The 17,150-nt window shown below is 38.6% G+C and overlaps 1 protein-coding gene across 8 annotated transcripts in view; it reads left to right on the top strand.

The window, feature by feature from the left end:
• Positions 1 to 16,284, top strand: part of Mettl6 (methyltransferase 6, tRNA N3-cytidine) — a 22,287-nt gene extending 6,003 nt beyond the window's left edge. For 3 of the 8 annotated variants that reach the window (XM_071618590.1, XM_027947838.2, XM_071618591.1), the window contains exons 4-6: positions 534 to 704; positions 13,539 to 13,680; positions 15,252 to 16,284. In XM_071618590.1, coding sequence (XP_071474691.1) covers positions 534 to 704; positions 13,539 to 13,680; positions 15,252 to 15,451 — 513 coding nt within the window. In that variant the 3' untranslated portion in view covers positions 15,452 to 16,284. The other 5 variants (XR_011708995.1, XM_027947843.2, XM_071618598.1 and 2 more) reach the window with 5 other exon arrangements.
• Positions 16,285 to 17,150: the final 866 nt, after the last annotated feature.

The following is a 17,150-nucleotide window of genomic DNA, read 5'->3' on the forward strand; positions in this document are numbered from 1 at the left end:
TGTATCTATCTAATCAGGTCCTCATTTATATGGAGGAACAACTTAATATTTTTCATGTGTTGAAGCCCGCCAACCAAAATATACCAGGAACATACTTGTAGTAAAAAAAAATTTAGTTTTCTTCATCAAAGGAAGATATGCTCCAGAAGAGCTGTGGGAGCCTCCCAAGAAGGGGAATTGGAAGGCTTCCCACAGGATTTAGGCTTAAAGGGGATGATTCAGAGGATTAAGGAAGCACAGATCAATTTTATATTATCATCCCTCTGCAAGTACACATTTCTGAAATGCTCAGTTTTGAACAAGTGATAGACTATATTCTCTCCTCAATTAAAAATGATTTGCTTAAATGATACCTTGCCTCTTGTTTTGAATAATGAATGCTTTACATGGTTTTATCCAGTAAGAAGAGTTGGTTTTATTTCTGTGTAGCAGTATGCAGCTAGAAATAGGATCTTCTTTTGATGGTATATGTTTTGTATATGTCAGCATGGCGGTTGCATTAAAATTCTTTTTTTGCTTTTTTCCCTCTCTAGCAAAATCCTTTATATAACACTGAGAGATGCCAGGTATTCCAGTGTGATCTCACTAAAGATGACCTTCTGGATCATGTACCACCAGAATCTGTGGACGTTGTCATGTTGATATTTGTGCTCTCAGCCATTCACCCTGATAAGATGCACCTTGTTTTAAAAAACATTTACAAGGTTAGTAGTATGGGGTCTGTACTTGAGGGTTGGACATCCAGATCCCCAGGTTTACCTTCCCTCTGAGGTTCGCGTACTGTTGAGAGTCAAAGGCTCTTCATTCTCACTATGTAGATTGTGTTTTCAGCATATGAAAAGGGGTTCTCTGGCATAAAATACCCACCATAACTTTGGATTTGTTCAGTGCTGTGACTGTTCTTAGAGTTTGGCCAGCCCTAGAGCAAGGATGATTTTGAAATCTGTGGAGGTGAGAGGAATAAGAAGTTCAGTGGATGCGAAGTTAAGAATGCCTAGACACAAAACCTGGTTTTACCACTTAGGCAAGTTCCTTCACCTCTGTTTCTTTACCTGTGAATGTTGAAGTAATAGCTCCAAGATTTAGGATTTGAGGAAGATTGGATGAGATGGGTATAAAGTACTTAGCACAATGCCTAGAACACGGTAAGCCTCTTCAAAAGTCAGCCATTAGGGTGTTGCTGCTGTCATTATTGTAAGTAAACTGGGAAGAGTCCAAGCTGCTGTTGCTATCAGGAGGCCGCTGTAGCACTCAGGAAGTAAAGATTCACTCATGAAGTCATGTGTCTTAAGACAAGCCATCTGCCATCTCTGAACCTCAGTTTCCTTGTCTGTAAAATGGGAGTGTCTCACAGAGATGAAGGTGACATCATGAATCTGGGCACTTTATAAACTATAGTGGAAACTTACCTATTATAAACAATTGGTTGCAGTGTTGGTTAACTTTAAAAATCAATTAAACCAAGAAATCTTTAAAAGTGTTAAACATTTTATTATATATTAAAATGTAGGGGCTGGGGATATAACTCATTGGTAGAGTGCTTGCCTTGCATGCACAAAACCCTGGGTTCAATCCCCAGCACGCACACACACACACACAAGTGTTGAGTTTTCATCCTGGCATTACTCCTGATGGAGGGCCAAGGCCCTTTTTTTTTTTTTTTTTTTTTTTTAAGATATGGATGGACCATTAATCATTTACATAAACCACATATAATATTTTTAGTGTTTTTAATTATTTTGGGAGGGTAGGGTGGTACTAGGGATTGAGCCCAGGGGAGATTTACCACTGAGCTACATCCCCAGCCCTTTTTGGTTTTTATTTGGAGTCAGGATCTCACAGAGGCTGGCTTTGAACTTGACAATCCTTTCTCAGCCTCCCAAGTAGCTGGGATTGGCCATGCACCACCACACCTGGCAGTTTTAGTGACTCTAAAAGTGGAATAATAAGCCTGGCACAGTGGCACATGCCTATAATTTCAGCTACTGGGGAAGCTGAAGCAGAAGAATTGCAAGTTTGAGGCCAGCCTGGGCAACTTAGCAAGATCCTGTCTCAAACAAAAAAGGGCTAGGGATGTAGCCCAATGGTAGAGTGCTTGCCTAGAATGTGTGAGGCCCCGAGTTCAATCCCCAGTACCAAAAAAAACTCAAAAAACAACAACAACAACAAAAAAAAACGGTGAAGCAAGAACTTAAAAGAATTGGAAAGTAATCTAAGGGCAGATTCTATTGTATTTTTATCCAGAGTTTCTCACACCTAATTGTGAAAGTTTATTCAGCATTTCTTTATCAAGTCTTTTCAAAATGATCTACTTTTTATGGAACATTTAAGTGCTTCCTATTCGTGTACATATTTCATTGCTATGTATTCAAGTTACAGAATTATAATTTAAGTATTACTGGCATAAGCAAATTTGGGAACAAAGACAAGTGACCAGTGTAAGTGCGCAGCTCACAGCAGGTGTGGGGAGTTGCTAAAGTGCAGAAGCATGTGCTCTGCAAAATCCACAGCCTGCACCATTCAGGAAGTCTCAGGCCACAATCACTCTGCATTCAGATGGAGATGAGATCATTCAGCAAGTTGAGGAAGCTAGATGTTGGGTAAGAGAACTTCAGTGAACTACACTGAACTCGGATGCTTAACCACTTAGCCATATTCACAGCCCTTTTTCATGTCTTATTTAGAGGCAGGGTCTTGCTGAGTTGCTTAGGGTCTCGCTAAGTTGCTGAGGCTGACTTTGAACTCAGATCCTCCTGCTCCAGCCTTCTGAGCCAGGAGGATTATAGGCATGCACCACAGTGCTTGGCCCCTGGTATTAACTTGTAAAATTAGTATAAGATAGAAGTCACTATAAAACTCGAAGTCACTAGAAATCTATTAGGGAATTATTCTCCCTTATTTTTAAACATTTAGATCTCTGCACACCAATATTAGCCCTCTCCTTATGAGTTTTGTGAGTTTTTTTTCTTCCTTATTTCTACTCTCTTTGCCCCTGGTATCTGAACAGGTGAGAATTCAAAATGCTCCAGAACCTGGAACTTAAGCTAAGGGGGGGGGGGGGGGAAGCATCAGGGAAAACATGCTAGGAAATACCTGATTTGGAGGGTCAGGTGAGGGTGAAGGGTTATTGACATTGGAAACTAGAGAGAGAACAGGAGAAGCTGAGGAGCTTGAACAGAGAGTGACTTGTCCAAATTGAAAGTTTTTAGTTTGTTTTGTTTTTGTTTTTGGTACTAGGTATTGAACACAGGGGTGCTTTAACACTGAGCTATATTCCCAGCCCTCTTTTTTTTTTTTCAATTTTGTGTTAGGGTCTCACTAAGTTGCTGAGGCTGGCCTGAAACTTGCCATCCTCTTGCCTTAGGTTCCTGAGTCACTGGAATTACAGGAGTGTGCCACCACACATGGCTGGGTTATACTACTTGGTATTAACAAAGCATATTAGACATTACTGTGGGAGTAAATGGTATAGATAGGGTGGAGGACAAGATCTCAAGAAGAGAGAAGCCCAAATTGTGAAGAGGTCAGCATATTTGGAAAGATAATCCACATGTATATTGAAATTGACCAGAATTAAAAGTGGAATAGCATTCAGATAATACAGTAAACCAGAAAATACATTCCTCACAAAATGGAGGGAAATGACCCTGGAATCAATAGATGACTCAAGAAAAGATAGTAGGTGATACAAGGAGAAAGAAGAATTCACAGAAAATAGCAAGGCCTTGTGGTGGTACAAAGGTGATGGGAGAAAACAGCCTAACTTGAAAGGGGATGGTCAGGATTCTGCGAGAACAAGAATATGAAGACTCTATTCAAAAGAGGTGATGGTGCTATATCAGGGATTTCGTGAATGAAAGGTTTTCAGTATTCGGGAGGAGTTGGGGATATAGATAGGGCATACAGTCATGTGTCATTTAACAAAATTCAATTTTATTATTGTGTAAAGTATACATTGAGTACATAGATGTTACAACTACTACACACCTAGACTTCATGGTATATATTTATATGAGCCTATTGTTCCTTGGGCCACCAATAAACAAAATAATACATGATTCAATCAAGCACAAGAGAAAAATGATGCATTCAAGAGACACAGTAAACAAGGTATGTGAGACTGCTGCTACAGGTTTTTGTGGGATTTTTATATTGTTGTTGTTGTTTTGGTTCTGGGGATTGAACCCAGAGGCACTTAACCACTATGCTACATCCCCAGACCTTTTATATATTTTATTTAGAGATAGTCTCACAAAGTTGCTTAGGGGCTTACTAATTGCTGACTCTATCTTTGAATTCATGATCCTCCTGCCTCAGCCTCTGAGCTTACAGACATGTTCTACCATACCCAACTGCTGCTGCAGTTTTGAAAAAACTTTTTTTTTCAATTTTTTATTTGTTCTTTTTCGTTATACATGACAGTAGAATATATTTTGACATATCATACGTACGTGAAATATGACTTCCCATTCTTGTGGTTGTATCTGATATGGAGTTACACTGGTTACACATAGGAAAGTCTATGTACCACATTTTCTTTATCCATTCATCTATTTAAGGGCAGATTTTAAGTCCTCTGGGTATATGCCAAAGAATGGGATAACTGAGTCAAAAGGTGTTTCATTCCAAGTTTTCTTAAGAATCTCCATACTGCTTTCCAGAGTGATTGTACCAATTTGCAGTCCCACCAGCAATGTATGTTAAACTTTTTTAATAAGTAGAAGGAATATATTTTAAAATGAAAAGAAATAACACATAATTTCATGATTTGAATGTGGATCAAGTGTGTTCTCCCAATGGTTCATGTATTAGAAGCTTGGCTCCCTGTGTGGCAATATGAAAAATAGTGGAACCCTTGAAATAGGACCAATTAAAAGGTCCTTTGGTCATTTAGGGCTTCCCCTCAGAAAGGATTGAGGCAGTTCTTGTTGGATATTTGGTTAATTCTCATAAAAGATTTGTTAAATAGAAAGCCAGGGCTGGGGATATAGTTCAGTTGGTAGAGTGCTTGCCTTGCATGCACAAGGCCTTGGGTTCTAATCCCCAGCACCACAAAAAAAAGAGAGAAAGCCTTGCTCCTCCTGCACTCTGGTTTCCCGTCTCGCTGTGAGATCTCTTTCACACATGTTCTTCTGCCATCCCAAATTCAGAGCTGATTCCAGGATCATGCCCTTGAATCTCTATAACTGTGAACTAACTAAATACACCTTTTTTAAAATAAAGCTTCCCACCTCAGGTATTTCACTGAAGTAATGAAAAACAGACCAAGACATGTAGTTAAAACATAAACAATCATTATCATTAAGTGTTATGTACTGTACATAATTGCATGTGCTATACTTTTATATAGCTGGCAGTGTAGCATGTTTCTTTATACCAGCATCACCACAAATAGCATAATATGTTGTGCTGTGACTATGACAGCTATGATGTCACTAGGTAATAGGAATTTTTCAGCTCCATTTTAATTTTATAAGACCACTGTCGTATATGCAATCCATTGTTGACCAAAAATTCCTTACATGACATGTGACTATATTTCTACTCAACATTGTACTGGAGGTGCTAATCAGCTCAAAAATATAAGATTTTATTTAAAAATTTGGGGCTGGGGAAATAGTTCAGTTGGTAGAATGCTTGCTTAGCATGCTCTGGGTTCAATTCCCAGCACCACCAAAAAAAACCCCACAAAAACCCTAATTTAAAAATTTGAGAATGAAAAAAGAAATTTGTTACTTGTAGAAACTATAAATTCTAATTTTCTAATCAAAAACTATTAGAACAGCCGGGTGTGGTGGTACGTACCTGTAATCCTAGCTATTTGAGAGGCTAAGGCAGGAGGATCGCAAGTTTGAAGCCATCCTAGGCAACTTAGTGAGACCCTGTCTCAAAAAATAAAGGACTGGGGGTGTAGCGCAGTGATAGAGCACCACTGGGTTCAGTTCCCTGGACTGCCTCCCAACCCCCCACCCCTAAGAATCACAAAAGTATAAGAAGAATGTATTGATGTCATAGAACAGTATACTTAAAAAGTTAAAATGGTTAAGTTTATGTTATATATATTTTGCCACATTAAAAAGGGAGTAACGGGCTGGAGCTGGGACTCAGTGGTAGAGTGCTTGCCTACCATGCGTGAGGCACTGGGTTTGATCCTCAGCACCACATAAAAATAAATAAAATAAGGCATTCTATCTATCTACAACTACAAAAGGTGGGGGGTGAGTAACATGCAATATGTGCTCTGATTTTTTTTTTTTAATTTCCTGTTATATTGCTTATGTTATTGTCATTTGTTTTGACTGCTGTCTGTGTTCCATTACATCAGGGCCTGCAAATGACAGCCAGCAATCAAAATCTCCTTTTTTTAAAAAAAAAATTGTTTTGAGACAGAATCTAAGTTGTCCAGGCTGACCTTGAACTTGAAATTCTTCTTCCTCAGCCTCCTAAGTAGCTGGGATTGCAGGCCTACACTGCCACATCCAGTCCAAATCTGTGCTTATATATTAAGATCAGTTATATAATACAAAAAAAAATGTAATTTGTTCAAAAAGATCTTTTTTGAACACTGATAAAAAAAATTAAAGGGTTCCTACAATAAAATCTGACAAATTGTATGAGAGTAAATTTTATACATAGCACATTGAAGGTCATTTAAGAAAATTTGTATGACTGGGCACAGTGGCGCACACCTATAGTACCAGTGATTTTGGAGGCTTTGGGAGGAGGTTTGCAGATTCAAAGCCAGCCTCAGCAACTTAGTAAGGCCCTAAGCAACTTAGCAAGACCCTGTCTCATAAAAAATAAAAAGGGCTGGAGATGTGGCTTAGTGGTTAAATGCTCCTGGGTTCAATCCCCGGTACCAAAAAGAAAAGAAAATTTATATGGAGAGAAATACTGTGTTCAGGACATATTCTGTATTTCTTCCATAGGTAAACTATGTAATTATACTAAAAATCCCTGCAAATTTTATTTTTTGTCGGATTGTTGTTTAATTGGGAGAGGTGTGGGTTTGAGGAAATTGACAAGCTGATTTTAAATAGACATGAAAGACCAAGTAGAGCCAAAACACTCCTGAAGAAGAATGAGATGGGGGATTTACTCCTTGCCAGTTATAGACTTATTACAGCTATAATAATTAAAGACAGAGTGGTATTGGCAGGAGGACAGATTCACAAATGGAGTGTGATGCAGTTTAGAAATTGTTCCTTACAGATATGGAAAATTGATGTATGATAGTTGAAAATCACTAGGAAAGGTAGAAACATTGGTTATTTATAGGAGGGGATGAATTGGATTCCTACTTCAGACCTATACAAAATTCATTCTCAAATTAATTAAAGACTTACATGAAAAAGAAGTTTAGCTACATGTGGTGGCACATGCCTGTAATCCCAGCAATTTGGGAGGCTGAGGCAGGAGGATCGCAAGATCAAGAACTAGCCTCAGCAACTTAGTGAGGTCCTAAGCAATTTAATGAGACCCTGTCTTAAAATAAAAATTAAAAAGGGCTGGGGATGTGACTCAGTGGTTAAGTGCCCCTGGGTCCAATCCCTGGTACCAAAAATTGGAGGACTAGAGATGTGGCTTAGTGGTTAAGCACCCCTGAGTTCAATCCCCAGTACCCCCATCACACCAAAAGTTTAAAACTTTCAAGAGAAAATACGACCTCAGAGTGGGGAAAACTTCAAAGAAGACCCAAAGCATTTTAAGCATAGAGATGATGATAGTAAAAATGAAGGAAAAGAAAAAGGAATTTCTACTGTTCAAAGACAATATTAAGAAACTAAAAAGACAAATTGGGAAAAGTAATTTATACAACTGGCAAAAGATTAGTATCTAGAATACATAAAGAATTCCTGTCAGAATGAAAGACAATTTAATAGAAGAATGGGCAGATACTCATTGTCATTTCATAGAACGGTAAGTTAACACATAAAAAGATGATCTCAGTGACCAAGGAAATGTAAGATAAAATCATAAGGAGATACCACTGGATTAACAAAATTTAGAAGTTTGATAAAGCCAGGTATTGATGAAAATATGCATCTGCAGAACCCCTTGTACTTTTCTGATACAGTAACCAGTTTCGAAGTCAATTTGACCTAATGGAGGAGACATACATTGTAGTATGTTCAGACAGTTGGAGCACCACACAGCACTGAAAGACAATGACCTCAGCTATAGGAATGACATGGGTTAATTTTCAAAAAGCAAGGTGTTGTCTGGGCATGGTGGCACACAACTGTAATCACAGCTATGTAGGAGGCTAAGGCAGGAGAATGGGGAGTTCCAAACCATCCAGGGAAACATAGTGAGACCTGTCTGGAAAGAAAAAAAAAAGGGTAAAAAAGCACATTGCTTACAGCATGATGTGTTTTTGAGCATCCTCTCATTCCACTCACCCCTTTCTTTCCACCATTGAGAAAAAGAAAAAAAAGTAGTAGATTAATAATGCAAATCCAGGCTGGTGGATTTCTAGGGCAAGGGTTCGTGGCATTTTCATGCCATGAACCCCCTTGGTAATCTAGTGAAACCTATGAACCCCTCAGAATGTTAGCTGCCTGTTTTAGTAGGTCAAAGTAGGTTACAAGGGAAATTTATTAAAATACAGTTTCAATCATATTTGTTAATGCTGTGATTTTAAATTAACACATTAATTCGAAAGCTCTTCAGTGGTGATCTAGTAAATACCATACTTTTATTTATTTATTTATTTATTTGGGCACACTCTGTATAAATTTGTTTAATGCAAAACAAATTCTTGACAAGGTTTTAACAGAATTTTCAACATCAGTGCAGATAAATGTAATATATTCCTCAAGGAATGAAAAAGCAGTTTAGAGCTTGCCATGAAACCTGCTTTTAACAGGTTTAGACATTGTTATTTAAAATGTATATGTGTTGGGCTGGGCCTATGGCTCAGTGGTAGAACGTTCACCTAGCAAGTGTGAGGCCCTGGTTTTGATCCTCAGCACCACATAAAAATAAATAAATAAAGGTATTGTGTCCAACTACAATTAAAAAATAAATATTTTTTAAAATAAATTTTAAAATGTATATGTGTGTGTGTGCATATCAAGGCAATATGGTAGTGTTCTCAAATCATCTTATTTACTTACAAAAACTGCATGATAAATTTTACACTGAAATACAAGTTTGCTTGACACCTCTTTATCATTTTGTCTTATTCCTCTCTTGCAACTCATGTAGTAGCCTCACTATAAAGTCTCCTTTTGGACTCCAGATGTTTGTGTACTTCAAAAGGAAAAGCAACAAACAGTTTTGCAAAGCTTCTTAGGTACAAAATGAACTAAGTAGCAGTACCAAATTTAGTCTTCTGAAGAACCAAGTAATGTGAAACCATACATTTTTGCAGTAAAGATGAATGTAAATTTAAGTATATGCAAGGACTGCAAGGGATTGTTTCTACAGGGGTTGTTTGTTGTCATACTAGCAATGGAACCTAGAGTCTTGGACATGCTCCGCAAGGGCTTACCACTGAGCTACATTCCTAGCCCTTTTTATTTTGCAATAGGGTCTTGCTAAATTGACAAAGCTGGCCTTAAACTTGGGATCCTCCTATGCCTCAGCCTCCCAAGTGGCTAGGATTAACGGGCATGGGCAATGGCATCAGGCTATTTTGGGGTTTTTTGGTCAAAATTTTGGTTGCCTGAATTCATAATTAAGGGAGTACTAACTTTCCATTGGAAGCCGTGAAAATAAAGATATAACTTTGTTTTCTACTTAAATTCACAGTCCTCTGATCTCTAATCTTCAACCTTTTGGGCCTGTGGACTTGAGATTCATAATTTCTGTGTTAAGAAAGGCAGGGTAATGGTGCAGAGGAGGAGCTTACAGGTGTATTGATAATGGTCTGATTCTTAAATTGGATGAAAGTTCATTTATAATTTTACAAATTATGTATGTTGTCTATAGTTTTATATTTTCCTGAGGTTTAATAGTCATGTAATAAGTACTCCAGACCAGTTAGAGGGATTTTTCCACATGCATATACTCATGTAAACCCCAGCTAAATATAGAATGTTTCTAGCATCTCTGCAGGCTTCCCGGTGCCCTCACCCACCCCCAGAGACCCTAGGTGACCAGTTTTCTAACCTCCATCTTCATGGATCAGTTTCATCAGTTCCTGAGCTTCTTTTCATGGAAACATACAGCATGTGTGTGTGTGTGTGTGTGTGTGTGTGTGTGTGTGTGTGTATTAGTAGTATGAAATATTATATTAAAAAAGAAAAGCAAAAAAACTGAGCCGGGTACAGTGGCACATGCCTAAAATCCCAGTGGCTTGGTAGGCTGAGGCAGGAGGATCCTGAGTTCAAAGCCAGCCTCAAAAACTTAGCAAGGCCTTAAACAATTCAACAAGACCCTGTCTCTAAAATTTGAAAAAGGCCTAGGAATGTGGCTCAGTAGTTAAGTGCCCCTGGGGTCAATCCCCAGTTCCAAAAATTTTAAAAAGAAAAAGAAAGAAAAACTGGACTCAGGCTGTCCCAGACCATTATTTTTTTTAGTAACAAATTTCATCTCAGCATTCCTCCTATTTTTCACTCTTCAATAGATTTTTTTTTCCTCCATCCTATCTGGAATGAGTTTACAGCAGCAGTGATTGCTTTCTTATTGAGTGGTTTATTTATTTGAAATCATGTTTCATCAGGAAATTTCTAGAGAGAGAAGCAATTTGCAGCCTCTGATGATAAGACACCCTATGAACTGCTCTCAGACCCTTACATGAATAGTCACAGAAATAAGCTGTTATAACATAAATTTAATCACTCCCAAGTTATTAACTCCAGGGGGAAATTTTTTTTAAAAAATCTTTGGAAGAGTAAAGGAAAGATGGGCTAGATTTGCCATCAGAAGACCTGATCTTTAATCTTAAAATTATTGGCTTGCCTTGAGTTGTTCGGGCAAGTAAGACATCTTTACTCTGAGCTAGCCTTACCAAAAAGTGGGTTTAATAGGACCTAATCTGCTCATCCTTAGAGTTGTTGGAATGAAAAAAAAAAAAAAACTGACATTGGGAAATGCCTGATTAACTACAGTGTCATGATCGAAAGAGGCATTAGTATCATAATTTATTTTACAGATGAGAAAATATATTCAGAGGGATGAAATTACTTTGCATTCAACTAGTTAATGGAAGAACTGAGATTTGAGTCAAGATTTCCAAATTCCAGAGTGAGTGTTATTTCCCCTGTCCCATGTAGCCCTTCCTTCTGAAATGAAGAATAAGTCTCATGTGAACTAAATGTTTTCAAGAGTGTTTCTTTCTTAATTGTTTACATTCTAAAACATAGCATTTCTAACCAAGGTAAGAATGTTTTTATCTGAGACTCTTTCTTCACTGACAGCATTTTTAAAAGACATGCTATTATCAATAAGAGTTTACTAAATGAGAAAATCTGCTCAAACGGTCATGGATAATCTTTCCTCTTCTATTCAGGAGAAGAGAATACATCTAACTAGTTTTAGAAAATTTGATAGCCCCAGGGGGGCTGCAGATACAGCACAGTTGGTAGATTGCTTGCCTCACACGCACAAAGGCCTGGGTTTAATCCTCAGCCCCACCAAAAAGAAAAAGAAAATTTGATAGCCCATCACACACTTTTCCAAAGGAGACAAATCTATTATAATAGGTTATATATGTTCATTTTAAAATAGATGCTTTCGAACCATCTTGTTGATGTATGATGAGTGAGAATAGATTTAATAAAAATCAGCGCACACACACCCGCTTCCAGTTCCCTTTCATTTGGTAGTGTTAAACCACTTGAAAGAATTTTCACATAAAAAGCAAGTGTCAAAAAAAAAAAAAAAAGTGCCCCGATGTGTACTACTTTTCATTCTGAAAAACAGGTAGCCATTTCCTTTGTAAAGTGAGCTGTACCCATACCCTACTGATCTTTCCTTCTGATTTTTGAGACATCTACTCTGACATCTTGTCTGTGAAGGACTTTTTTTTTTTTTTTAACTACATTGGTACTATCCTGATAATTCTCTCTCTTTTTTTTTTTTTTATTAGCTACCTTCTGAAGGACTTTTGTGTGGGACTCACCACCTGGTCCTAACACTAGTCTTCTTTGAGATGTTGCACTATAGCCTGATGATCTACTTCCCATATCTAGAAGTCCTGCATAGCACAGGAAGAATATGAAAATTGACCTTTCCTTTCTGTACCTCTCTTCTTGTCTAGTGTGAAGAGTGACACATCCCCCATCCCCCAGGACTAACAGAAGTGTCTGTTCCACAAAATCATAGAATTTACAGGGAAATGGATGGCATTAGAGCAGATTATGCTAAGTGAAGCTAGCCAATCCCTAAAAAACAAATGTCAAATGTCTTCTTTGATATAAGGAGAGTAGCTAAGAACAGAGTAGGGTCGAAGAGCATGAGAAGAAGATTAACATTAAACAGGGATGAGAGGTGGGAGGGAAAGGGAGAGAGAAGGGAAAATGCATGGAAATGGAAGGAGACCCTCAGAGGTATACAAAAGTACATACAAGAGGAAGTGAGGGGAAGGGGAAAAATAATACAAGGGGGACAAACGAATGTCAGTAAAGGGGGCAGAGAGAGAAGAGGGGAGGGGAGGGGAGGGGGGATAGTAGAGGATAGGAAAGACAGCAGAATACAACAGACACTAGTATGGCAATATGTAAATCAATGGATGTGTAACTGATGTGATTCTGCAATCTGTATATGGGGTAAAAATGGGAGCTCATAACCCACTTGAATCAAATTGTGAAATATGATATATCAAGAACTATGTAATGTTTTGAACAGCCAACAATAAAAAATTAAAAAAAAAAAAAAAAAAAAGAAGTGTCTGTTCCACAGTATGAAACCTTTTGACAAGTGTGAGTCCTGACTCCCCTACTTAGTAGCTAGTGAGTGATGATGGGGGGCAGATGGCTTAACTTTTTCAAGAGTCGTTTTCCTCACCTCACATGAGGATGACAGTCATGCTCCTTCATTTCAGAATTGGGTGAAGATCTAATGAGGAAACATCTGGCAAGCTGTCAAGGGCCAGACATGTATCAGTTATGTGCATAGCAGGTGAGCTGCAAGTTATAGCACAGTGAAACCAGAGCTGAGATTCTAAATGAGAAAAACCAGCCTAAAAAATATGACATATTTTACTTTTTACTGAAAAAGCCGAAAATGACATATTTTTTAAAAGAAATTTTGATGATTGAGTATTACCAGGTAGCCAATAAATGTGCTTCAATGAGGACAATATCCTTTGGTATTGCCTTTTGCATTTTAATTGTATGACACTGGACTTTCCAGAGTGCTTTTAGAGGTGCTCAAGAAGTATCTCCAATATTATGGAGGCTCTGCCAGGTCTTCCTATCCCTTTTACTAGCATGCCCTTTTCCTACATATTATTATGGGTAATTCAGTCTAGACCCTTTTCTAATTGCCACAAATCTATAAGTTATTTTGAATTCCTAACTTAATCAGATTTTTTTACTTTGTTTAGCTGGGGTCCCCAGAGTTACTCACAGCTCATTTTTCTTTCATAGGTATTAAAACCAGGCAAAAGTGTCTTGTTCCGTGACTATGGACTGTATGATCATGCCATGCTTAGGTTTAAAGCTGGAAGCAAACTTGGAGAAAACTTTTATGTTAGACAAGATGGAACCCGATCATATTTTTTTACTGATGGTAAGATGAATGGAATCTATCCTTAAAATATTTTTTATATTTGATATGCTTGATTACATTATCACTGCAGTAAGGGTGGGGAGGGCTTATAACTGTACTTAGCACATGCACAAGTCCTTGGGTCAATCTCAGTGCACACCTCTTACCCAGCACCTGGGACAACAAACAAAGCTTCTTGATGACAGGGCCTAGTTAGTGAGTCTGGGATAACGGACAGGCTCTGACGTGCCATGTGGATTCCTTATGGTAGCTGTGCTGGAAAAGGAGGGAGGGCAAATCAGAAACTTCATTTTATTCAGTTTAAAGCAAATAAGGCAAATATAATGCCTTAAGATTACTTTCCAAGATCATAAAGGCAAGTAACCTTTTTTTTAGATGTTGGGATAGACTTTTATTTTATTCATTTATTTATATGCAGTGCTCAGAACCAAACCCAGTGCCTCACACATGCTAGGCAAGTGCTCTACCACTAAGTCACAACCACAGCCCCAAGTAACCTTTTTTTAATAAAAGTAATTTGATCTGCCAGGCATGGTGGCTCAGGACTATAATCCCAGCTACTCAGGAGGCTGAGGCAGGAGGATCCCAAGTTCAAAGCCAGCCTCAGCAACTTAGTAAGGCCCTAAGCAACTTGTTGAGGCTTTGTCTCAAAATAAAAAGGGCTGGGGATTTGCTCAATGGTAAATTGCCCCTGGGGTAAATCTCCAGTATCCCCCCCCCCAAAAAAAAAAAATGTAATTGGGTCTGTTTTTAAATATACAAATTTGCTTTATAAAGAGATATTTACATTATTTTGAATAAGAAAATTCTCTATTTCCATCTTTTAAGTGTTTCAAACATTAGTTTTAAATCTACGTAATTGGGGCTGGGATTGTGGCTCAGCGGTAGAGCGCTCGCCTAGCATGGGCAGGACCCGCGTTTGATCCTCAGCACCACATAAAAATAAAGGCATTGTGTTGTGTCCATCTATACCTAAAAAATAAGTATTAAAAAAAAAAAAACTACATAATTGTCTGAGCCATAGATAATTATATTCATAATCTCTACTTTCACAAATATTTTTACTTCTGGAAATATTCTTTTAGACACTAAAATGAAACTAAAAATGAGTGATTACCACTAAAACTATAATATCATAAAAATATCAGGAGAAGATATTTTAATATCTTTTAATGCTTCTGGTCACTAAAATCTGATTAATTCAAAATAATTGAGAAGCTGAGCACAGTGGCACACTCCTGTAATCCTAGTGGCTTGGGAAACTGAGGCAGGAGGATCACAAGTTCAAAGTCAGCCTCAGCAACTTAGTGAAGCCTTAAAACAACCTAGGCCCTGTCTCTAAAAACCATAACAGGAAGGGATGGGATGTGGTTTTGTGGTTAAGCACCCCTGGATTCAACCCCTGATACCAAAAATACATAAATATAAATAATTGAGAAAACAGCAATGTCTGTAGAGTGCTTCAGAGTAGTGATACTCTTATTAAGAGTCTTTGTTTTTCACTCTGGTCATAGATTTTCCTCCTTCCTATTACCAGGACACTGAGCACTGTTGGCCTCTTTGTCTTGTAGAATTCCTGGCTCAGCTCTTTGTGGACACAGGTTATGAAGAAGTGGTGAACGAGTATGTGTTTCGAGAGACGGTGAATAAAAAGGAGGGCCTGTGTGTGCCGAGGGTTTTCCTTCAGAGCAAATTCCGAAAGCCTCCGAAGAACCCAAAGTCTGCAACCCTGGGCCTGGGTCACCTGGCTGGGAATTGTGCCTCCCCTTGAGGAGAGGAGAGTTTGAGATTACTTTTTTAATATTGTATATTTTTATATTTTAATTTTTTAAATTAGTATATATAATTCATGCATTTAAAAAAGGAACAAGCGTGTGACTGCTACTAGAAATGCAAATAAAACTTCAAAGCCTGAAAGCAAACAAAGTTTCATGGTATAACAAAGTTTAGCTATGTCATCCAACTGTAAAATTCCACATAGGAAAGCGTTAAGAACCCTGTAGCACTCAAGAAAAATCCTTGTCATTACTCATGACTCTGGAAGTGTGCTCCAGGCAGCATGACAGACAGCCGTATAGAAAAATGAGGCCAAATCGACTAAAATAACACATCCACATGTATTTTTAGACTGAAGGATTGTTCTCTTTTTCCAGTGTCTTATTTGCCCATTTAATCCATTTATGTATCTCTATAAGGTCAAGATTGCAACACATACCATTTTGCTATGTCTATACTCAAGAGCCACCCTGACTCTCTCCCTGATTCTTGATACCCTCTAATTGGGCCAGTTCCTGACCACACTTTCCCCTAGGAGAGGGAGGCAAATGCCACCTCCTTTCTCCACATACCAACTCCCATCTGTCCAATGCAGCTAATCTCTAGTTCATAGTTCGAATTTTAGGGCTAAGAAGGGGCATTAGAATGGATTGGCCTAATTCCCTATTTGGAAATAAGCAGTGGCTGGGGGAACGTTGAGGCTAAAACCCAATAGCTAGTGTGGTGGAATATGGGGAAATGCCTGAATTGGTCTGCTGCCCTGTCTCTGCCCCTGTCTTGCCATAGAATGACTTTTATATTATGAAATAAAATGAGTTTTGTTTTTGTTTTGTTTGTTTGGTCTGCATATGAAAATTTATGCTGAAAGCATACATTTCCTTTTTTGCAGAAAGCTATGTATGAGACCATCTTGGTACTCGACACACAGCATGTCTATGACTGGGTGGAAATGCGAAAAATGAGGGCCTTTCAGCCCCAAACCACATCTGGAGGGGAAGGCTTCCAGTGGAGCTACTAGTCATAATGGTTCTAGACAATCAGAATAAATCCTCCTGGCTTCTGGAGAGAAGAGAGACAGATTGCAGAGCTCAGCATATTTGCTGGGTGACTTAATGGCCATCATTTTTGTCTTATTGAGAGGAACTGAGGTGGAGCCATAGGAGCCCCTATGTCTTAATAATCCATTGCTTTCTATACTCTCCCCTTCCTCTAGAGGCTGAAAGATGACTATTCCAGGTAAGACTAGACTAGTGAGAGTTTGTCTTCTGCAGTTCTTTTTGTGTGTGTGCTGCACACATATGAATGCATACTGTGTGTGAAGTTAACTTGGAAAGAAGGTGGGTTTATAAGGTGTCTCACAGGCCCTATCACAGACGATAAGCCTGGCCCTGGAGCAGTTTGTTAGCAGCCTGGAAGCCCCAGGCTTGTCACTGTAGTCCAGGGCTGTTTCCTCCTATGCCTCCTCCACCAAATGAATCCCACACCTAGCTTTAGCCCCAGGATGCTACTCATCACCTTTTCCATGAAGCCCTTTCATCTGTATCTCCACTAAATCTGAACAACTGTCACTTGGGTTTAGTGACTGAGCCTAATAGACAAAGTAGAAAGCAGGGAGAAGTGTAGTATAAAGGAGGGGGGTGGTGCTGGGGTTGTACTCAGTGGTAGAGCGCTTGCCTCACATGCACCACATGAAA

The sequence above is a fragment of the Marmota flaviventris genome, chromosome 1 (genome assembly GCF_047511675.1).
Source record: "Marmota flaviventris isolate mMarFla1 chromosome 1, mMarFla1.hap1, whole genome shotgun sequence".
Classification (NCBI taxonomy): domain Eukaryota; kingdom Metazoa; phylum Chordata; class Mammalia; order Rodentia; family Sciuridae; genus Marmota; species Marmota flaviventris.